Below are 24763 nucleotides of genomic sequence, written 5' to 3'. Positions count from 1 at the left end.
GCAGGCGCACTATCACCGTTAGCAGCATGCCGCTGTTAACGGCGATATGCCGTTAGTGGCTCCTGTGTTCATGCGCAGAAGTGACATCATCGCTGCTCCGGCGTTGTGAGTGGTAAGTGATAAGTGAGTGATGCTCCGTGCTACAGGGGACAGCGGTGACATAACTGGCTTCTGTATCAGGTAAGTGACACATAATGGGCTACTATGCGATGCATAGTAGACCATTATGCTTTACCTTTGCAGGGAGACAAAGAAGAAGTAAACCCATTAGGGTTTACTTCTTCTTTAAATCATGACTCCCACCAACACTGATATGTCTTTTCAATTTTAAGATACATGTAATGTTTACCCTTGCTTTTCTTTACTATGGAATTAAAATATGTATAATTTTATGTAATGTAATTTTAGCTTTTGGTGCAACTTAAAGTGGTTGTAAACCCACAAAAAAAAAAAAACCTGCAAGACAAAGGCATAATGAGCTGGTATGCATAGCACACTAGCACATTATTAATACTTACCTAAGATCGAAGCCCCCGCAGCGGTCTCAGCACCCTGCTGTGGCCAGCGACATGTCTCCCTGAGTTATTTCTGGGTATCGCTGGCTCCGTCATTGTGATTGTCACTCTAGCGCATGCGTGCAAGAGCCGCAGGTAACGACACAGCAGCTGAAGAAATGGCACGAGAGAGCTGTTTCTTCAATGAGCATTCAATGATGTTGGCACATGCTGATACAGTGAATGTCTCCTAAACGGTGCAAGTTTAGGAGATATTCATGGCACCTACAGGTAAGCCTGTAGGTAAGAGTGGTGTGTGAGGGTTTACAACCACTTTAAACCAAATCCCATGGGCATGTTCTATTTTTAGATATTGTTTGGTTGAGGAACTGAATCTTGCCTACATCTTTGCACTTCTGGCCATCTATATTTTATCTGTCTTACACCTAAATCTCTTTTTACATTGAGCAAAACAAGATATAGTGTAAATTGCATATCCTTTTATAAATTGATATTTTATGTAAATTAGGGATTCAAGCTGATTATTTTGTCTTTCAGTATATGAATGTTATTGTAATCTGGGTTTTGAAGATTGTTGTAGCATAATCCAAGCCACATTAAAGAATGAGGCAGATCTTGCTGTTTGCAAAGATATATAGATGTGATCCTTAAAAGGTGGCTTCCCTTAACTGTATTTTTTTTAAATTAAACTAAATAGAATTAAAATAAAGCAGAACTACAAGACATCAAGATGAGGAGGTTCCAAAAAGTATATGTCTGAATAAACCAAGCTCATACTCTACTTGATGGAGTTATACTGTATAATACCATGTAGACTAATGTGACAATACAAATGCACTCTCAACAAAACAACAGATGGCTCAGCCACTCTGGGGCTGTGGATCTTTTCACTAAATTCTCAACAATGTCTGATGTTTTCCTCTATATTTGTATGCTGATAGTAGTGTTGATTGCACAGACATGCCTTGGTAGTATGGTAGAAAGTTCTGTCCATTTTATTGCATCCAGAGATGCAAGCAGGCACATTATGTTCTGCATATTAGTAATTTTCTAATAAGTTAACAAAAATGTTATGGTACACATGGACATTTCAGAGTTTCTATTTTGCTATAATTAAATTAATTAATCCATTATTTAAATAAAAATAATTAATAATAAAAATATATATATATATAGTTTGGAGAAACATGGACAGCAAATGAACATTACCAACTGCTATGGTATAAATTGTACATGAAACCCTCTACTATATTATAAAAGACCCTAATAGTTCGAAAATGTATGGATACATGATCAATGCACACACTCTGTGTTGGCAAATACACATGGAACCCTCTACCATAATATGAAGAATTATGTATTGGGCAGACCAGCATTACAATTTGGCAAAGTGTTGGAATCCGTATTTTCATGAAAAAAGGGGCAAATGAATCAATTCAAAACATTTTGTTAATAGCCGCAGACAAAAGGCATATTGCCCCTTTCTATGATTAAGCCTCCTATTCACATACCAGTCTAACTTCTCCAAAATCATATTATTTATAGTTCTGGCACTTTTTAATGATCACTACATGCTTCTATAGTGTGTGTAGCATGCACGGGGCTACTCACAATTCAATTCAACACGTGATTCAAAAAAACGAGACTAAATAGTAAATATCCTGGGTGTTGAAGTAACTATATGCATTCGTAAGTGTTCTTTTTCTTTACTTTTAAAAACTAGTAAGAGAAAAAAAATTCCTCCTGTTTAAAACATAAAAAACTGAAATAATTCTACAATATCTATTAGATATTTAACTTTCTATGATTAGGTGGCAACCTTAACATTATAACCTTAATGTGTTTTAAAGGCAATCACAATTTTGCAAGTGCTGTATTTATTTAAAAGCACATTAATTTTACCATATAAATCAGCATTTGTTTAATCATTTTATGAAAAATACAATGAGAATGAAGAGTATTGACAAAGAACACTATTGTGTCATGTTTTTAGAATGGCTAGACGTGTTATGGATTTGGCTCACAATGTATGCAATTCTAACAAATGCTTATTTGCTGCACCATAGGAGCCTGAAACCACTGAAGTGAAGAGTGCCAATATCACAGATGAGCTTGATTCCTCAACGGTATCCATTACCTCTTACCTGCTTAATGTGGTTCTCTATCATTTCTCTGTTTTATATTTTTTTTTTTTCACTGCTACAAAACTAATCATTTCTCCTTCCTTCATTCTCTCTCCATTCCTATGTAGTGAACATAATACAGCATGTGACAGGACTACCTCAATTTGTAATAATTCTCTTTCAGGGTTTTCTTTAGCAAAGGAAATGAAAATGTATCCTAGCGTTCCTGTTGATATATTTGCAAGTGGCGTATTAGATGAATATGATTTTATAAACTAATTTCACGCTCTAAAAAAATAAAAAAATAACTAATATATATATAACATATTTATCGGCGTATAACACGCACTTTTTCCCCTTAAAATCAGAGGAAAATCGTGGGTGTGTGTTGTACACTGATTCCTGCTGTCTCTGAGGGAAGAGGAGCAAGCACTGCTGAATTACACAGAGTCGCAATCTCCTGGTTACCCAACGCTCCATCACTCACAACCACGCTTCCTGGCCCCGCACTTGGCCACTGTTCTGTCTATCATATGAGCAGGGCCAGGAGGCATGGCTGTGAGTTACGGAGCTCCGGGTACACAGGTGATCGCGGCTCTGTGTAATTCAGCGGCGCTGGCTCCTCCTCTTCCCTTAGAGACAGCAGGGATAATCCAACACTGGCAAGGCTGCAATGATGGGAAAGGTGAGGCTGCAGATGAGCACTGAACAGGCTGCATTGTTTGGGCAATTTAATGGTTGCAGATGGGCACCGAGCAGGGTGCATTGTTGGGTAATTTAATGGCTGCAGATGGGCACTAAGCAGAGTGCATTTATGGGCAATTTAGAGGCTGCAGATGGGCACTGAGAAGGGTGCATTGATGAGCTGTGACCCTAATTTTGCTTCAAAGTTCCTTATTTAAAATGTAAGCTTTTTTACAGAAACGTCCTGCCTAAAATTGGGGTGCATGTTATACATCTGTGCGTGTTATATACAGATAAATACGATATATATATATTATATATTTATACTGTATATATACACACAGTATGTATATGTAGCTTATCCCAAAGGAAAGTTACAGATTTGCTTTATTTGTTTCAAACATTTGCACTGCGGAACTGCGCCCATAATTTATACTGTTCTATTATGTTGTACTACCCTGAAGCATAATCCTCAATGTAACTAAAATCTCAAACAATGGGATCCTGCTTTCCATGCTATCTTCTGTGAACTACAAAACTTCTTCAGCTATGTTATAGATGAGGAGGTGTTTGTAGCCCAATTCCAGAAGAGCAGCCTAGGTTTACAATGCTTCTCCTCCATAGACACAGTACAGTGATTAATCACTGTCACTCATGGGCAGGAATCATTTAACTGGCAGGATCACCAAGTAAAATAAAGGAAATATAAACTGAAATAAGAACATTAAAGTGGTTCTAAAGCCTCAAGTTTTTTTTTTATCTTAATGCAGTCGATGTATTCTATGCATTCCCCACAGCCCCCTCTTATTCTTACCTAAGCCCGATCCTATCCAATGACATGCACAAGAGCAGTGGCTCTCGTGCTACCTCCCTGGTCATTGGGCAGCCATTACCTTCCGTTGCTGTCAATCAAATGCTGTGATAAGGGAGCGGGGGGAGGGCAGAGTTGCCCAGTCTATGTCATAAGATGCAGACGGGACAGCTCAGGAGTGAGTCTGCATGGGTGCATTTGTTGAAGAGGAGGGGCCTGGATTGCCAGCGGAGGGCCCCAAAAAAGAATAATATGGGCTACTCAGTGCAATATCTTTGCAAAAACAAAGCAGGTAAGTATGCCATGTTTGTTATTTTGATTAAAAAAAAACAAAGGTTTAATGTTACTTTAATGCAGCAACCACATCTAAAGAAATATACACTGCAATATGTTACATTTTAATTTTTGGTTTTACAGAAACTTTAAAGTGGTTGTAATTGGGAAAACCTTCTGTGTGCAGCGGCCCCCCTCAGCCCCCCATTTCTTACCTGAGCCCATCTAGATCCAGTGATGTTGCACAAGAGGCTCGACTGTCTGGGACTCCCTCTCCTCATTGGCTGAGACAGCATCGGGGAGCCATTGGCTCCTGCTGTTGTCAATCAAATTGAGTGTGCCAATGAGGAGAGGGGGAGGTTGGGGGCTGGGCCACAGCTCCATGTCTGAATTCACACACAGAGCAGCAGCTTGGCCCTTGTGCCCCCATAGCAAGCTGCTTGCTGTGGGGACACTCAGCAGGAGGGAGGGGCCAGGAGTACTGACAAGGGACCCAAGAAGAGGAGGATCTGGGCTGCTCTGTGCAAAACTACTACATAGAGCATTTAAATATAACATGTGTTCTTTTAAAACAAAATAAAAATTGAGACTTTAGTATCACATTAACCATGCATAAACAATACAGTGTCTTATAACAAACAGCTATTAGCTTACAACTGGTAAATTATGGTGTGTGGTTGGTTGTTCTGGGTTACAGACTTCTCATGAAATTTGCTTTCCTGGATCTTTAAACCACATCAGTGCCTTTTTCCCCATTGTACTTCTTTCATAAAGTACTCAGAATACTGTGTAATAGGGCAAGACATGGACATTTTCAACTCCATCCTCTGCTAGTAAAAGCAGTTACAGCCGCTTTGTGTAAAGATCACATTGCTTATAATAATGTGAACAGAGCACTGAAAGCAGTATTTTATTTGGTACTAAACTGTGTACTTTTTCTAGTTTAAATAATCAGCCTAAAGATTGGTGTTAGTGTTGAAATTATTGCAACCCATGGTCCTATAAAAAAACCTAGCAGCTGAGAAGGAGGGAGGTATCTTTCTGTGTACAATGGAAACAGAGAGGGGACATCCAAAAAACAGGGAATACTTTGAAAGTGGACACCTAAACAAAAATGCCTGGGCTTTTATACATCCAACAGAGGTGCTCATTAGTTGGCTCTGCCTGCACATCATCCCCTCTATCTTCTTTGACAAAGATAACGCAACCAATGTTTCAGCATAGGTCATATAATTGGCTGCAGGAGACCATGGATTTGGATAATTAAAGCAGCAAGAAAGCTGATTGAGGATCTCAGGCATGATTTCGTACATCCTACTTGTGGTCCTGACAAAAAGGGGAAGCTTTTATCTTAACACTATACACATTTCTCCTTAAACAATGATTTAGCAAGCATTTCTATTATTGCAGTGTTTTCCTTATTTTACAGACATTATAATTAACAGCATCAGTATAGAATTTATTCAAACAGACATAACTTGGCGTTTAGTACAGTGTGTTTTTTTCCCCCTTAATCACAGTAAATAAGCCATTTAATGTTATAAGCTTTTATCTAAAACTCTTTCTTCTTTACTAGCTTTGCACTGCTAACATGGTAGTTTTGTTGTATTTTCTTTTTTTTACACTTTAAAGAAATACTGATAAATTTCTATATCAATGTAGTAGGTCTAGGTATAAGTACTAGGTATAAGTCTCACATACCCAATTGTAATAAATAATTCTATTTCTTTTAGCCTTACAAAATATGTACCAATAAGTTACACAAGCGTGCCTTTTTTTTGACTCCCCAGCCCTAACCACAAGTCTGTGCACACATCCTTCCATTTACAATCCATTTACAATCAGTTGTTAACAGTTGTGTGCAATCCTTCAGGAGGAATTGATACCTGCACCAAAAGTGTGTGACATTTAGAGTGAACCTTGGAAGATTTTTGATAACATAATATCTATAAAAGACTTAAATAATGTTTCATAGGTTACATAGTTACATAGTAAGTCTAGTTGAAAAAAGACACAAGTCCATCCTGCTCAACCAAGGTTCTTGTATGTATAGTAAACATATACAGCAGAGATATGCAATTAGCGGACCTCCAAGTGTTGCAAAACTACAACTCCCATCATGCCTCTGCCTCTGGGTGTCATGCTTGCGGCTGTCAGCGTCTTGCTATGCCTCATGGGACTTGTAGTTCTGCAACAGCTGGAGGTCTGCTTATTGCATATCCCTGATATACAGTAAATGCCTAGTGCCCTAAATGTAGGCAAACCATAAGCATTCCATATTAAGCTTTTTTAAATTATTGTTTTGATCAATCAGATACACAAAACCTATAAAAAAATGTGTTTGCATACCAAAATATTTAATAGCAATAGCCACAACCTTTCATTAAAAAAAAAAAAAACAGTATTAAGCCCTTGACTCTTTGGAGGTGCCAGTAGGCATGCTTTCCTATTGTAATTATTATTAAAAAATGAAATCCTAGCTCCAATGATAAAGCAAAACCCAACTAAAAAAAAAAAGTTTCTGTTTCTGTCTTGTTTCCTCACTGGAGAGACATCCGCTCACTTCCTGTCCCAGTGACCCCAGGAGAAGAAATTAGAAGGTACACGTGTCACTGAGACTGGAAGATACAGAGAACAATAAAAATACGTCCTAGCCATTCTCCACTCTCCAAAATAAGTGTGCTGTCTTCTTCCCCATCAAGTGAATATTTTTTTCACTTACTGCTGCTGTGATAAGATAACAGACTGTATTTTTTTTAATGCATTAGTAATTCTAGCCCCTTCTTTACAAACATAAAAGAAAGATATAAATGGCATACATAAAATATGTTAAATGCACACACAATGTATGGGAAGATTTTTTTCTAAAAATTGGTCTGGTGACCAGACAAATGCTAAGTGCTACCTATACATGGAGAGTTAACATTATTTTTTATTTTTTATTTTTTTTAACATTGAATATTTAATCATAATCCTGGCTAGGTTTTTCCTATAGTTTTAGAATTTAACTCTTTGAGGACCATAAGATTACAGTCATCAATATAAAAATAATTATATTTTTTTCCCTTTAAGAATTTATTTGAAGAATAAATAAAACCATTTCCACACGTTTTTGGGGGAGGAATTATGATTCAATAACATCTGACTATTTAGGTTACTTTTTATGGAAAAAAAAATGAAGCAACTTTTATTTTTGTACAGTTTCGTAAGTTCGTACACTTCAGTTGCTATAACTAAGCCATTTCATGAAATAACTGGCAAAAAGCTAGATCCATTTGTTAAGAACTAATATTTTGACTCAAACCAACAAAAAAAAAAGAAAGTATTTTAAGTTCTTAATCAGATGGTACAGGCAAAAACATGGGACAAATACGTCCCTTGGTCCTCAAAGGGTTAATATTGATATAAAGTTTAGTAAAGTATATGATACAATGATTTATCTGTCCATTCATTTTTGGCTGTATATTGCTTTTAGATACTTGAATCAGACAGATCTATTTTAGCAGCATTACTCAAACTTTCTATAGCACCATGTCATTAGCTTTGTGACAGCCAAATAACTGTAATAATCCTACTGCTTTTGTGCTTTTCGCAACTCAAAGCATGCTCTTTGCAGTCTAGAGCAGCAAAGGATACACATAATGTATATCTCATAGATTAGGGTGCTTTTTTTTCTTATTTCCCTAAGCCAAATATGCTTTTGGAGTCCACCGGAAGATTAATGACAACTTTAATGACCAATTAGACAACAAAACTACATTGAGAAATGTGTAGAACCTGTTTGTTTTTATTTAAAGGGATGTGCGGCTGAAAAAAAGCCAGAGATTATCATAGGAGGAAAGCAGTTTGGCCTGTCCAGGAATAGCCATATGGCATTTGCATTTGATGACACAAAAGTAAAAAACAAGTGAGTTATATTTTTTGTACTCTTCGCTTTAGTTTTTTATTTCTTTGAAATTTACTGTGACCTAGTAATCTATGTGAAATTAATTTTCACTGCATTTTGTTTTTCTATAATATAATTACAGACTTTCCATAGAACTTGAACTTCGCACTACCTCCGATTCAGGCTTACTGTTCTACATGGCTCGCATCAACCATGCTGATTTTGCCACTGTCCAAATTAAAGATGGAATGGCCCACTTTAGATATGATCTTGGAAGTGGAGATACCACCACAATGGTTCCTCAAAAAGTTAACGATGGAGAGTGGCATAAGGTACATATGTTTTAAAACATTGCTCAAAGGGTATACATATTAATGTGCATACTAATGTTACACATTCTAATATACATGCTGAGGATTTTTTTTTTGCATTACTAAATACAAAAGACAGTGTAAGAATGTTTATAACTCAGTAAACAGGATATGACATTTACTAGCTTGTCTGCCTAATCATATACAGTATATTATTAGCCCAGAGGTTTTTAATACATTAGAACATGAATCATTTGCAGGAAACAGACCACAAACTAAACGCCAACAATAACAGAAAATATTGCACCAACTTAGGTGTGGTTTAACCACTTAAGCCACGGACCAATTTGCAGCCAAAGTACCAAGCCCCTTTTTGCGATTCGGCACTGCGTCGCTTTAACTGACAATTGCGCGGTCGTGCGACGTGGCTCCCAAACAAAATTGGCATCCTTTTTTTCCCACAAATAGAGCTTTCTTTTGGTGGTATTTGGTCACCTCTGCGGTTTTTATTTTTTACGCTATAAACAAAAATAGAACGACAATTTTGAAAAAAATGCAATATTTTTTACTTTTTGCTATAATAAATATCCCCAAAAAATATATAAAAAAACATTTTTTTTCCTCAGTTTAGGCCGATACATATTCTTCTACATATTTTTGGTAAAAAATCACAATTAGCGATTATTGATTGGTTTGCGCAAAAGTTATAGTGTTTACAAAATAGGGGATAGTTTTATAGCATTTTTATTATTTTTTTTACTAGTAATGGCAGTGATTAGTGATTTTTATTGTGACTGCAACATTATGGCGGACACATCGGACATTTTTGACACATTTTTGGCACCATTGTCATTTATACAGCAATCAGTGCTATTTAAATGCACTGATTCCTGTGTAAATGACACTGGCAGTGAAGGAGTTAACCACTAGGGGGCGAAGAGGGGCTATGTGTGAAGTTATGTGTTTTTTTTTTATTGTAGGTGGCGTGGCCTGGCATGTGATTGTCTTTCCCTATAACAGGGAACAGACGATCGGTGACAGCCACAGTAGGAAACACGGGGAGAAGTTTGTTTACACAGACCTCTCCTCATTCTTCAGCTCTGTGACCCGATCGCGGGACACCAGCAGCGATCGGGTCCGCTGGTCCTGCGCCCACGGTCACAGACCTCAGGACCGGGTCACGAGTGTGACAATTTATTTGTTGCAAAATAAAACAAACTGTGTCCCCCAGTGTAGATTTATCATCAATCACAACGTCCACACACTGCTGGAACCTGAAAAAAAAAAAAGAGCTCACGGGGACGGCTGACTGCTAAATGCCTCCTCTACCATTTTTTGACAGTTCTTATTTATAGGTAAGGGAGGAACCAATTGGGTATGTCAACTGATGGCACCGACCCTCATGATGTTTTTTGACAAATAGCACACGTGATACCTCCAACAATACCCTAGTGGTAAATATCACATGTTATTTTACTCTCTGGTCCATTTGTGAATAGGACTTAAGAGCTTTTTAAACAATATGTACCGGCACATTTTTCGTTTTACAGTAAATGAGTCACGTGACCATGTTATCACATTAGTAAATTTACCCCTTAGAGAGAAGCTTCTGCACATGGAATATCTGCTCACACCCACTAGTGGTGGGCGCATGTTGCTGGACAGCTCAGAGGTTTTGGGTTTTAAGCACCTAACTACTGGAATGATGTCAATTTACAGCCTTCATGCTAACAAGAGGGTTGTGAAAGGTATCCCCAACTTCCAGGTCAAACAGTTCTCTATATGGCTGGACTTCATGTATTGAATTTCTACTAAAGAGTCATTGAAGATAATTCACTTCTGATTTTTTTGCCAACTCATACATTTTGAAACACTCTAGATAAAAACATTTATGCATGTCATATCCCCAATTCTTGCTTTGTGGTTAACAGGCCACATACAGCAGATCTATTAGGAGATTATGTCATTTTTTTAGTGTTTTAAAGCACTTTTTCAACTGCTTCAGTACCTCCCCATAAAATATTTACTGCTACAGGGTGGCTCTCCTGTGCAGGATCAGGCATATATACGTGATTCTGCACTTCCGCCTGAGGGGGGCATGGGTGCTGTCGGCGGGCCACTTCTGCTGTCATTAATCACAGTAGAAGCCAATCTACAAGTGACGGGCACTTAATGTCCCCCGGCACCTATCGATCACACAGAATGGAGATCTGCCTATGTAACAAAGCAGATCTCCATTTTGATAGGGGGAAGGGATGGATTTTGTGTTCCTGCAAAGTAGGGAATAAAATCTATTGCTTGCCCTAGTAAAAGCACCAACACAGTACACAAAAACACTGGCTAGGCACATAGTTAACCATTTGATTGCCTTAGATGTTTAACCCCTTCCCAACCAGTGTCATAATTACAGTGACAGTGCATATTTTTAGCACTGATCACTGGATTAGTGTCACGGAAAAGTGTCAAAAGTATCAGTTAATGTTTAATTGTCTTCTGCAGTAATCCAATCATATATACCATAGTTTGTAAACACTATAATGTTCATGTAAATCAATCAATATACGCTTATTGGGATTATTTCTTTTTTGTTTATAGTGCAAAAAAAAATGCAGTGGTGATCAAATGCACCAAAAGAAAGCTTTATTTGTGGGAAAAAAAATTACATACATTTTATTTGGGTACAGTGTCACACAATCACACAATTGTTAGTTAAAGTAACGCAGTGCCGTACCGCAAACAATGGCCTGGTCATGAAGGAGGGTAAATCTTCTGGAAGACAAGTTGTTAAATTTCTGTAATACATTATATGTGCAACTGAAAAGTAAAAACACCCTTCATATTAAAGATAGCCCCATTCCAACTGGCTAGTTTTAAATCAGGGCCCTTATAATCCAGTCAGGAATAGGGATGGGTGAATGGTTTGGGCCGAACTTTGGTTGTTCGGATGTTCAGCAGAACACCGGATAATATGCGGTGTTTGGGGCAAATTCAAAAGCCGCCGAAAAAAACAGTTAAAGTCTATGGGACACTAACATGAAACATTAACAGTCGTGGGTCATTTTTATTTTTTTATTTTTTAATAAAGGACTTGTTCGAAACTGTGTCTTGTCTTTTGTACCATTTTGACACTTTATTTGTGAAATGGTAGGGGTACATTTGTACCCCGTTACCATTTCACACAGGGGGTTAAGGGAGGCTTCCAGATTCCGATAAGCCCCCCGCCCACAGACCCCCACAACCACCGGCCCAAGGGCCTGGTAATGGACTGGGGAGATCCCATGCTGTTTTTTTAAATGAATCTTTTATCTGTATTGCCGGGACCGACAATTCATTACAGCCGCGAGTACTTTTAACCACTTCGCATCCAGGCCAATTCTGACATTTCTCTCCTACATGTAAAATTCATAATTTTTTTGCTAGAAAATTACATAAAACCCCCAAACATTATATATGTTTTTTTTAGCAAAGACCCTAGAGAATACAATGGCGGTCGTTGCAACTTTTTATCTCGCACGGTATTTGCACAGCAATTTTTTGAGCACGTTTTTTTCATGCTTTAAAAAAAAAAAAGTAAAGTTAGCCCAATTTTTTTGCATAATGTGAAAGAGGAAGAGAGGAAGATACGCCGAGTAAATAGATACCCAACATGTCACGCTTCAAAATTGCATGCGCTCGTGGAATGGCGCCAAACGTTGGTATTTAAAAATCCCCATAGGCGACGCTTTAAATTTTTTTACTGGTTACATGTTTTGGGTTACAGAGGAGGTCTAGGGCTAGAATTATTGCTCTCGCTCAAACGTTCGCGGCGATACCTCACATGTGTGGTTTGAACACCGTTTTCATATGTGGATGGGACTTACGTATGTGTTCGCTTCTGCGTATGAGCTCACGGGACAGGGGCACTTAAAAAAAAATGTATTGCTAATTTTATTTTTTTAGTTTGACACTTTAAAAAAAAATTGACTACTTTTATTCCTATTACAAGGAATGTAAACATCCCTTGTAATAGGAATCTGGCACGATCGGACCTATTTACAGTGAGATATGGGGTCAATAAGACCACATATCTCACCTCTAGGCTGGGAAGCCTAAAATTAAAAATAAAAAAAAAAAAACAATCCTGGCTTCCCAGCCAAAACGACGCCGTTAATTTGATTGCAGGGGCCGGGCGTGACGTCATAACATTGCGCCCGGCCTCCGAACGATCATAGAGACTCCAGGGACGATCTGGTCCACTGTAAATCTCTATGGTATCATCTGGGGCCGGCGGATCCTGTGACAGACTCACCGATGGAAGCGGTGAGTCGGTACAACCCCCGGAGGGCGGCGGGAGGGGGGCGTCCCCTCCCACCACCCGTAAGAAGGATTAAGCGGCGGAACAGCCACTATGATTGTTCTTATGGTGCAGGGAATTGCTGGCTGAAAATGACGATATCTGAATGATGTCTGTGGCCTCAGGCATCATTCAGATATTATACCACAAAGCCCACAACGCCATATGACGTAGCTTGGGCGCCAAGTGTTTAAATTACTTTTTTTCCTTTAGAAATGTAATTTCCTGCAGGGACTGTTCTAAACACGGGAAAAATGCACCACTTTACAGACATACTATAGACACCCTCCCAGGTACGAAATGTAAAGGAATATTTCACTTTTATTGTTTTACTTTAAGCATTATTAAAATCATTGCTCCCGAAAAAACTGCAGTTTTTAAAACTTTTTTTTGCATTGATACATGTCCCCTGGGGCAGGACCCGGGTCCCCAAACACTTTTTATGACAATAACTTGCATATAAGCCTTTAAAATTAGCACATTTGATTATTCATGGTCGTGTCCCATAGACTTTACCGGTGTTTGTTGTTCTGACAATTTTTTTGCCTGTTCGGTATGTTCTGGTGCGAACCAATCCGGGGGGGTGTTCGGCCCATCCCTAATCAGGAACACAGATTAGACAACATTATAACTAAAATTTAAAAATATTTTCATGCACATCTAGTGGGGCAGACATACTATAGAAAGTGATGAAGATTGGAATCCCAATTGCTAGACTTGCTCACCATGAAGTATAAAGGTCTGGATATTTAAAAAAAAAAAAATCTTTACGCATGTCTAATATGTCATAGTGGGCTTTCAGGGATAAAAGGGTAGTTGATCAGACCCAGGATTTTCATGCATGTGCTCCATTGTCTCAAGTAGGATGAGATACAGTAAAAGATAAAACATACAGTTTTGATGTGGTTTCCCTTGAGCACTGTAAATATTGTCTTGGGAAGAACACCTATTATTACACCAGAAACCTTATTAAAACCAGCCAAATGTTGACCTAAACTGCAACAAAAGCATATTGAATGACATATATGACATACCGTATATACTCGAGTATAGGCCGACCCGAATATAAGCCGAGGCCCCCAATTTACCCCCAAAAAACTGGAAAACTTATTGACTCGTGTATAAGCCGAGGGTGAGACATGGCTGTCCATCCCTGTGTGTCCGTCCATCCCTGTGTGTGTGTCCGTCCATCCATCCCTGTGTGTGTGTCCATCCATCCATCCATCCATCCATCCCTGTGTGTGTGTCCGTCCATCCATCCCTGTGTGTGTATCCATCCATCCATCCATCCCTGTGTGTGTGTGTGTGTGTGTGTGTATTCATCCATCCATCCATCCATGTGTGTGTGTGTGTGTGTGTGTGTGTATCCATCCATCCATCCATCCATCCCTGTGTGTGTGTGTGTGTGTGTGTGTGTGTGTGTGTGTGTGTGTGTGTGTGTGTGTGTGTGTGTGTGTCCGTGCAGCCTTGTGTGTGTGTCCAGCCTACCTGTGTCCCAAGCCTCCGTCCCGAGCCGCCGTCGTCCCGAGCCTCCTCCGTCCCGTGCCTCCTCCGTCCCGTGCCTCCTCCGTCCCGTGCCTCCTCCGTCCCGTGCCTCCTCCGTCCCGTGCCTCCTCCGTCCCGTGTCGTGCCGATGGATCGCCGCTCCAGGATCGCCGCTCTTCTCGGCGGCCATTCTACAATTCAAAAGCCGCGCCTCCGCCTCCGCCTGTGATAGGCGGAACACTCAATTTCCCAGCAGCCTGTGTTCCGCCTATCACGGACATCCTCTCATACTCGTCCGTAGTATGAGAATGAGCGGATGTCCGTGATAGGCGGAACACTGACTGCTGGGAAATTCAGTGTTCCGCCTATCACAGGCGGAGGCGGAGAAGGAGGCGCGGCTTTTGAATTTTAATGTCCGCCGTCTGTCTGCTCGATACGCTGATCGAGCAGTCAGACAGCGGTGACTCGAGTATAAGCCGAGGGGGCACTTTCAGCCTCAAAAAAGAGGCTGAAAATCTCGGCTTATACTCGAGTATATACGGTATATGATGCTTGAGCGGTTTGCAGTTAAACAACTTGGTCAGAAATTGCCTGTGGATAATTGTGGATCTTTCATCTAAAAACCTATTGACTTCACTATCCACAATCATACACCCTGCACAACTGTGTTTTGCCACTGCCATCCACAAACCAATGAGCAATCTACTATGTAGTTTGTATCTAAATAATAAAAGAACATTCATAAGCAAGGACGAAATGATAAAAGCGTAAAAACCTAAATTTCTATGTAAGTTCCTTGTTTAGATAAATCCATAATAATGCATTTTTTTATGCAAATACAGTAGTTATTTACTCTCAAATCAACCCATGTATAATTATACTTCCAATAGTATCTATAAGTTGTGAACCAGTTAATATATAGCACAAACCAATGTTTTTTTTTTTTGTTTTTTTTTTATCAAATATGTTTTGCTTATAATACAATATGCAGAATTCATATATATATTTAAGAAGCCTACTATGTGTTAAATGTAGATCTGGAAGTGTAACTTCTATGTAAAAGATTTCATACTGTTAAAACTAAGCTTGTTTTTCTCCAAGATAAATATATTCAGAACAAAGCAGACAGGATATCTGTTTGTTGATGGAATTGCAAACAGCACAAACAGTCCAAAGAAAGCAGACATCCTGGATGTGGTGGGCATGCTCTATGTTGGTGGATTGCCTATTAATTATACAACCAAACGGATTGGCCCGGTAAGACTGTGCTCTAATTTTATATTTTCTCAGCATTTTTCTGAAGGACAGAGAGTTTTTTTTACCTTCTAAATAGCTGGTAAAAACATTTTTTTTTTTTATGTGCTTGCATTTACTTCTTTTCTGTTTTCCATGTTGCAGTGGATAACGAGCAAATTAGGCTAGATGTCAGCGATATACCAGGCTTTTACTTTGCAAGGAATACAAAAAAGAAAAATGTATATTTATTACTGTATGCTACTCTAGGTACCTTGTACACCCCGGTATTTGCTTGATATTAAGCATTATAAAACTGCATGTAATAAATTTATTTAGATCGTTCTGCAGATTCTACTTGTTTTTTTTTTATAAAAAATAAATAAGTTCTCTTAAAAATCACAAGATATATGGCACAATCACAGATGTACACAAACTCAGTAACTCTATACAGTCTTATAGGAAGGTGCTGTACAAATTAAAAAGTCCATGATAATGCATAAAGTCCATAATACAAGTTTTGGCACAAAAGGCAGCTCCACCAAAAGACAGGAGCAATTCTCAAGAAAGACAACAAGGGGCAGGGGGTGCCATTAAGTGCAGTATTAAAAACAATGTTTAATTAGGCAGATAAATGTGCGCTCACATAAATCCGCAAGAAGGAACGCCTGTAATGTCCCAGCAACAATGTCTATGTATGGATTGTCCTCTCCATAATCCAGGATGTCAGCAGCAGAGGCAGAACTGCATGGATGGAAGAGCTTGGGTGCCACTCGTCAGATGCTGTGGAAGGACACCAGAACCATCGTGGAGCGTGGAACAGGAAGTGACATCATGCCTGGGATGATTTGTTGCCTAGGTAACACATTTCATGTTAATTAGCTCATTTGTCAAACCTGATCAGGTGACGTCACTTCCTCTTCTGTGCTTCACGGTAGTTCTGGATGTCCTTTTACCACAGCTGGCGAGCAACCAGGCTCTTCCATCCATGCAGTTCTGCCACTGCTGCTAACATTATGGATTATGGAGAGAATGATCCATACAAAGGCACTGCTGCTGTGACATTAAAGGTGTGCCTTCTTGCGAATTTATGTGAGTGCATATTTAGCTGCCAAATAAAACACTGTTTTTAATACTGCACTTAGTGATGCCCCCCTCTCTTCCTTGAAATAAGTTCTCTTACACACTGTCCCAATGCAGTCACTGTCAGTTATTACTCAACCAGGACATGCATACCTCCCATTTTTCTGAAATGGGAATGTGGGACACCCTTTAGCACAAAGTGTGTAGGCAAAGGACAGACCACATGCCACATCCCCAGGGACAGGGACTATGAAGAACTAGAAGCAAAAACTTACTGGCTAAACCTATAATTGTTTTTTCATAATTGTGTTTATTTTATACTTTTTTATGATGATGTGTTAATTAAAAGGTGAATGTTTTTTATTAAACAAATAATGTCTAAATACCAGAGGCATGTGTATTGTTACATAAATATTGGTGCACTTTGTGTATTTCCTCCAGATCTGTGCATTAATCCTGTGCAGAACTAGCCTATGTGCAGGAGCTTCTTGATAAAGGTCACTGCTGTTTTCTCACCTTGTGCAGGGTGACTGGTCTTGTATCAATCCCCTCCTCTGGTTTTCTGCAGTAAGCCTGTAGTGAGTGGGCCTGTTGGGTCCCTCCCAAAGTTCTGCTCTCTGCTTAGGATATGGGCAGCATTGTGATGATGTCAACATTGTTTGCAAAGGATCTAGGTTTTCAAAGGCAAATTCTAGAATGCCACTCTAAATATTTATCATCCTGACCTTGTGTAGTTGTGTTGTGGCATGCATCCATCTGCTAGCCTAGCTATAGGCCTACTAACCTGCCTACCAAATATTTTGGCCAATTAGGTGGCTAGAAGGACAAGATGAGAACAGTTGCTATAGCACAACCATGCAAGCAAGCTTTAATTATTAGCTATAGAATATGACATTCTTTGTTTTGAATGTGCTGTGGTGTTTTTGAAATGAAGCAACCATGTGTGCAGAACCCTGAGGTATCTGATGTGTAAGTCCATGGATATCTTGTAAGACCACATGAGCCCACAGGTATGCTGAGTTTGAATCTGAGGTCTGTAATGTCCTTCACACTTAAAAAAAGAGGTGGGGCAGGGGGCTAGGCACTTTTATGAAGGTACTAACTGAGGTTTTGCCAACATGTGCATTTTTCAAATGATAATATAGTGAACATTATAATCAAACAATTGATATGTTGGCATGGTTTTGTGTAAAAGTGTAAAAATGTGATATATGTTATTAGATATTAGAAACATTTCTTTAGTTCATGGTGTTGCTTTTTTTGCCAGGTTTTACATAGCATAGATGGCTGCATCCGCAACTTCAGATTGGTAGAAGGAAATACAGATTTTAATAATCCTACTTCCAGCTATAATGTTGGATCATGCTTTGCTAATCCACAAACAGGAACCTATTTCGATGGATCCGGATTTGCAAAAACAGGTGACTGTTTTATGGGCTTTATGTCTTTTGTTGATTTTTAAATGTATTTTCTATTCTAATTGTAGAGGCTAAATAATTTCTTAGTGTAACATAATACCTGAATAAAATGTAGTATCTTTGATGTAGGCCTTCTAAATTGTGGACAACATAACCAGAGTATTTAAAGCAACAATGTAGGCACTTTGTTTTATAATCGCATCTCCCAAAATACTTGCAGTCCAACTTTCAGTGTCAAACTTCATAGTTAGTAAGGTTAAATAAAGACACCAGTCCATCCTGTGTGAGTGTCTACCCCTATCCCTGTACATTGCACACTCACATTGGTCCCTACCCTCAAGGAGCCCACAATCCAAAGTCCCCATTCATATACTAGGGCCAATTGGCCTAGCTGCATGTCTTTGGGGTGTGGGGGGAGGCCCACGTGGGCACGGGGAGAACATGCAAACTCCAGGCAGGTGGTGTTGTGGTTGGGATTTGAACCACTGACCACGTTTTACTGCTAGGTGAGAGTGCTAACCACTACACCACTGTGCTGTTCAGCCCAACTACTGAGTAGAAAATTAAGGATTAGCATGATGATGAAGTTATATTGACTACGCTATGGAAAGAAATGATCCTTCTTGGTTTGGATAGTTGATTCAGTTTCCAGTCTGAATGCTATTGTGAATAATATAAAAGCTAAATAAGTATTTAAGGTGATCTACTTAAGAAAGATGCAATGACATTTACCCATTCAATCATTTAGTCAACAAAATACCATAAGATGCGTTGGCATACAGTGAAAAAGTAAATACACCCTTGGTCTCCGAAGCTGGTATTGCCCCCTTTAGCAGAAATTACTTCTTGTAGGCATTTTGCATAACTGCCCACCTGTCTGTGACATCATTGTAAATTTCCTTTTATTACCAGATATTTGCAGGTTTCCTTGCATGAATTTTGAAATCTAGAGCATTTGTAGGGTTTTTTCCTTACAGTGGAATGAGTGATTTTCAAATAATTTGGTAATCTTTTAAATCCCTTCTAAGGCTTATAATAATCCACAACTTTTTTCCTGAGCTCCCTAAGCCTAGTGCACATGGGCCAAATGTCGGCTGGCACCTGCCGGTTCAATAGAAACCAGCCAACATTTGACCCATGTGTACAGCAGCCGGTACGACAGAAGCCAGCCAGCTTCTGTTGAAGGCTCATGACCGAAAAAGGTCTGCCGATTGGCTGCCAATGGCTGAAAGCGCTGACCGGAGTTTTCTGGTGGGAGGCTGTCCTCCTTTCAGAATACAATAGCTCAGCAGGGGAGGCCGGTGTACTAACATTGGATTGTTAGTACAGTGGCACCAACCTAAGCTGTCAGTTTGAGCTGAACAAAAAAAAAATAGTAGTGTGTACGAGGCTTTAAAGAGCTGTTTTGATCTTGATATGATGATACCACACACACACACACACACACACACACACACACACACACACACACACACACACACACACACACACACACACACACACACGTCAATAACAAAAGAAAACACCAGACCCTAGATATCTGAAGTTCAAAAAATGCAGATTCCACCTGCATACTCCCTAAGGAAGTTCTAATAATTGAAACCTAATCTGAAATACTGGATTTTAATTGCATGGATTTTAAGTGGTGATACATATAGGGTTACGTACTTTTTAAATGTGTTAGATCTGCATTTTAGTTGGCCTTGATTATGAGAATCAATACAACATGTCAGTTTTATGTGCCATTTTTATCTGTAGACACTGTTTAAATATTTTTTTCAGAAAGACAAATAAGCAAAGGCAGTCTACATATTTTTGTCCTGTCAGGTTTAGTTTAAGTGACTTTCATACCACCAGGTACCCAGGGTAATACTAATACCATCGCTTGTAGGCAATACCAGTGTAAAGGATATTCATCTTTGTTTAAGATAGCAAATCTGATTTTAGCACTTTTCACACCAAGAGGTTGATGTACTTCAGACAAGTAGACTGTTGTTAGCAAAGTTAATTTCCCCATACCTTAGGTGAAGTTCTGCATACTTTCAACATCAAATCATGTGTAAGCAAAATATCGTTCTTCTATTTTCTTTGCATTTGAATGGGTATTTTTTGTAACGTGATTTTTTACCTAAGTGAAAATTCCCTTTGCAAAGTGAAAATTGAGCATGCTCTATCTTAGTGAATCAACCCTAAATTCTTAGTGCAGCTTTTAGATGACAGAACACATGTATCTATGGCAGGGGTCTCAAACTGGCGGCCCTCCAGCCGTTGTAAAACTACAAGTCCCATGAGGCATTGCAAGGCTGACAGTTACAAGCATGACTCCCACAGGCAGAGGCATGATGGGACTTGTAGTTTCGCAACAGCTGGAGGGCCGCCAGTTTGAGACCCCTGATTTATGGTTAATATCAAAACCAACTATTAATGCAGACAAATATAGGAAAATGGTAGCATAATGCAACCAATTTTGTTCTGAAATAAATTAAAAGTGGGAGTTTGACTGCGAAGTCCTTTACTGTTTAACGATTGATGTTATTGTTGTACCTTTGACTATGATTGATGTTATTGATCTACTATACATTGTCACTTCAAGTAATTTAGTTTATATTTGTACTTTCTGTTTTTCAGTGGGAGCTTTTAAAGTGGGCACTGATTTAGTAATAGAACTGACATTTCGCACAACAAGGACCAATGGAGTTCTTATTGGAATCAGCGGCAAAAAAATGGATGGTTTGGGCATCGAACTGGTGGATGGTAAAGTAAGTGATTCTTTCTTTGGTTTATTGTTTTCTTATAAACATGTTTAGCGATGTTGAAGATATAGCTGCCAGAAATATGGGTTAACTTTTCAATAAAATTGTTAATGTTTAGTATAAAGGTTTTCCATTTATTTAATGAAAATAGAAAACTATTAATATCAGTTCTTTGACAAAGAAAACTTTTTAGTATATAAAACAGCGGTTTGGTCTTAGGTCTTGCTTTAAAGAAATCAGAAAGACTAAAATAAAATTTTTGTCAATGTGTATGATATCTTAGTTATTTCCAGAATGCACCAAACAAGGCAATAACCAGGAAAGTTTCAATAGAGGGAAAAAAGTGTGTGTGTTTTCCAAAAATCCGCCTGGAAAAAGAGACTTTGAACATATTTAGGCTAGGTTCACACCACTGAAATCCAATTTTAATCCAAATTTCAGTGTGATTATATAGTGCAACTTGGATGTGGGGCCAAAATCATGATGGAATCAAATCAAAGTAGTACAGGAACTTTTTCCATAATCGCTGCTGGATGAGTTGCATTGATTTGAACAGCACTATTGAAAACAATGTGATTTCCATTGTCATAGTATTCTGTGCAACTCAAGTCACATCCGAAGTTGCATTAATGTTAATAAAGCCTAAGGCCGCGTACACACGGGCAGACTGTTCGCCCAACTTTGTTCGTCAAACAGTACGACAAACAGTCCGCTCAAAATTTGCATGAACGGACTTGACCACACACGATGAACGAACAGTCCGCTGAAAGCGTGCGCGATGACGTGAACGGCACGTACGACGGGACTAGAAAAACGACGTCCTATACACTGCAATGCAACCTTCGCCGTGTAAATCCTTTCTGAGCATGCGCGGAACTTAGTTTGACGAACAAGCCTACACACGAGCGGACTGTCCGCTCAAACCAAGTTTCAGCGGACTGTCTTACGGGAATTCCGAAAAACTTTGTTCGTCAGACTGTCCGCTGAAACTGTCCGCTGAAGCCCACACACGAGCGGACTGTCCGCTGAAACACTGTTCAGCGGACAAAGTTGGGCGAACAGTCCGCCCGTGTGTACGCGGCCTTACTTGTATTGAAGCCTGAATAACTAATGTTCTAAAATAGTTTCTATCTAAGGTATCTAATATACTGTGATAACAAGGGATCACTTTGTTTGAAAATTACAGGCTTCCATTTGTGGTGGTAAATCAGTAGTACCCTTACCTATGCTTATTCTAAGCCCTTGTACACATGGTCGGACATTCCGACAACAAAATCCGTCTGATTTTTTCCGAAACTGGTGTTGCATACACAGGTTGGACAAAGTTGTCGGAAAATCCGATCGTTCAGAACGTGATGACGTTTGTTCATTGCGACGGGACTACGTTGCGGCTAGTAGCCAATAGCTTTGGTCTCGTAATTTGATCTGAGCATGCGTGGCACTTTGTCCGATCAGAATTCTCTACAAATGATCAAAGTCCGATCGGACCATGTTGTCAGAAAATTTTATATCCAACTCTCAAACTTTGTCAGACATTCCAACGTAAAAAGTCCGATGGAGCTCACACACGGTCAGATTATCCGACAACACGGTCCGATCGGACCTTTTCCATCGGAATTACCTACCCTGTGTACAAGTGCTTAGTGTAGAATCCATCTTTAAAAAAAGTGGGCTTTTGTTTTAGTGGTGGTATTTTCATTTATTTTGTAGAGTTTTTTAATTATTATTTTTATGTTAAAGGGGTTGTAAACCCTTGTGTTTTTTCACCTTAATGCACCCTATGCGTTAAGGTGAAAAAAATTCAAGAAAGTGACTGCCCCCCATTTTACTTACTCTGCATAGGGTCCCTGCTCTTGAATGGATAGATTGATAGCAGCGCAGCCATTGGCTCCCGCTGCTGTCAATCAAATCCAATGACATGGGGGCCAGGGGGCGAGGCCTTTTGGACTTTAATATCACTTTCATTCTTGTGGTAAAACACCTGTCTGTACTCTTTGGTATGTATTTATAAAAATATGTGCAGAGCCATTCATTCTGTAAAACTGCATTTCACATTTAAAAAATTTGCAAGATTGGATGTTACTAGGCAATTTTATTTCCACTTCAGATGTTCTTCATTCATAACAATAACACGATATAAGAACATATCTGGGGGTACTAATGAGCATTGTAAATAATTATTTATTTCCTATGATCATTAACTTCATCTAGTGGCCATAATGCATTTTTTTCCTGGTTTATGCTATTCTTATGAATGGAGAACATCCAACCTGGAAAGAAAATAGGTTAGTAAAATTTGATTTTGCTAGAATTTGCACATAATGAATGTGCATGCAGTTTTTTAAAAATATATCCCTTTGTCTTTAGTACATTTGACCTATTACACCTGATTAAAACTGTCCTGCTACTGTATCCTGTGTCTTTATCAAGTGTTTTAAATCTTGTAGTAGTGCCCCAGCCGATGCTCTTTGTTTTTAATAAATTTAGGCCTAGTGTTGCTATTACACTTGTTCCTGCTGCAGGCCAGTTTTACACTCCTTTATCACCTACAGTCTCTTAATTCCTGTAATTACCTGCCAGTACTCTTGTTCTCTAGTACATTTTAAATATATTATACATTTTAGAAATGCAGGGACTTTGACAGCTCCTATAAGCTGCACCAAAGAATATTTTCCTTTCTTGCTATCTTCTGTAATCTTCCAATTGCCCTTCCCCCATGTAATGGAGGTATCTAGCTACAAACATGTTGGTAGTCCATATCAGGAGAGCAGCCTAGGGACAACCATAGATACAGTAGAGGAGGGATGTAGCCACCCAGAGACAGGAAGTGTGCTGTTTTCAGGATGACTAGGTCACAATAAAGCAAATAAAGCTTGGAAAAAGAAAATTAATGCAACCACCACACCAAGGACAAGTAAGCTGTTATATATTACATTTTTGGTTTTGTGTTTAAAAAATAACCACTATAATGGGAGCTTGACAGAATTGGCCAGCGGTAGAACAGTGGTGCATCAGCCAGAACAGGGAGAACGAAAGTGACCTACTGGTCAGTTCCTATCCACCCGCCAAAGCAGGTCTATTACCATCCCATGAAAAAGAATGTGCTGGTGCTACAGTGATCGGAAAGAATGCTTTTTTATATAACCAAAATGAGTCATATTGGCATGTTGCTGCTATATATAAGCCAAGGTATTTATAAATGAAAAAAACAAATTCCACAGCGTAATATGTGCTGCCAGGGTATGCTGTCACTGGGACTGTGAAAATCATGCTTTTTCATGAAACTCCGTACAACTTTTTCCCCAAGCATAATATTTAAAGGATTTGTATATTTTGAATGTTGCACCCAAAGCCATATAAAAAGATTCTCTCCCCACTGTAAGGTATTTTTTTTTCTTTTTGCATTAGTTAATGACCCACAGGACAGTACCAAGATTTACATTACTTTTTGACAGTAATTTGCCAAAATGAAAAAAGGAGGATTACATCCACGTTAATTACATGGTACCCACTGTCAGAATACAGATGGCCCGAGAGTCATGTTTGTCTCAGCCTTGTTTATATCTAGGTTTACATTCACAAGAGATATTTTGTGTTTTAGATTATCTACATTTTTTTTTCTTCATTTTTAAAAACCCCCCTTTTTTTAGCTATAAAGGGTATTTACAAGTTTCAAAAATACAAAAATCTAAAATATGCATCAGTAGTCTATTATTAATATGCAATATGGTGTATTGCTTCAAATATATACACTAATTATAATGTGTAGAAAAACTGGAGCACAAAAAATGCTGGAAATTGAATGTGTTACCTAAAACAACCAGATGTCTTACCTAATTATTTAAATACAAAATT

At 38.8% G+C, this 24763-nt stretch overlaps 1 protein-coding gene across 6 annotated transcripts in view; it reads left to right on the top strand.

Moving 5' to 3' along the window:
* The window catches only part of LAMA2 (laminin subunit alpha 2), a 1237914-nt gene that overhangs the window by 1200420 nt on the left and 12731 nt on the right, over positions 1-24763 (top strand). For all 6 annotated transcript variants that reach the window (XM_077486899.1, XM_077486900.1, XM_077486895.1 and 3 more), the window contains 6 exons: positions 2582-2641; positions 8204-8313; positions 8435-8624; positions 15523-15678; positions 18005-18158; positions 20784-20914. In XM_077486899.1, coding sequence (XP_077343025.1) covers positions 2582-2641; positions 8204-8313; positions 8435-8624; positions 15523-15678; positions 18005-18158; positions 20784-20914 — 801 coding nt within the window. The remainder of the gene's footprint in view (positions 1-2581; positions 2642-8203; positions 8314-8434; positions 8625-15522; positions 15679-18004; positions 18159-20783; positions 20915-24763) is intronic.

The sequence above is a fragment of the Lithobates pipiens genome, unplaced genomic scaffold (genome assembly GCF_037356315.1).
Source record: "Lithobates pipiens isolate NorthernLeopardFrog02 unplaced genomic scaffold, aLitPip1_a1.2 Scaffold_18, whole genome shotgun sequence".
Taxonomy (NCBI): Eukaryota; Metazoa; Chordata; class Amphibia; order Anura; family Ranidae; genus Lithobates; species Lithobates pipiens.
The sequence above is the reverse complement of the archived record's forward strand: the minus strand, read 5'-3'. Positions and strand labels throughout refer to the sequence as shown.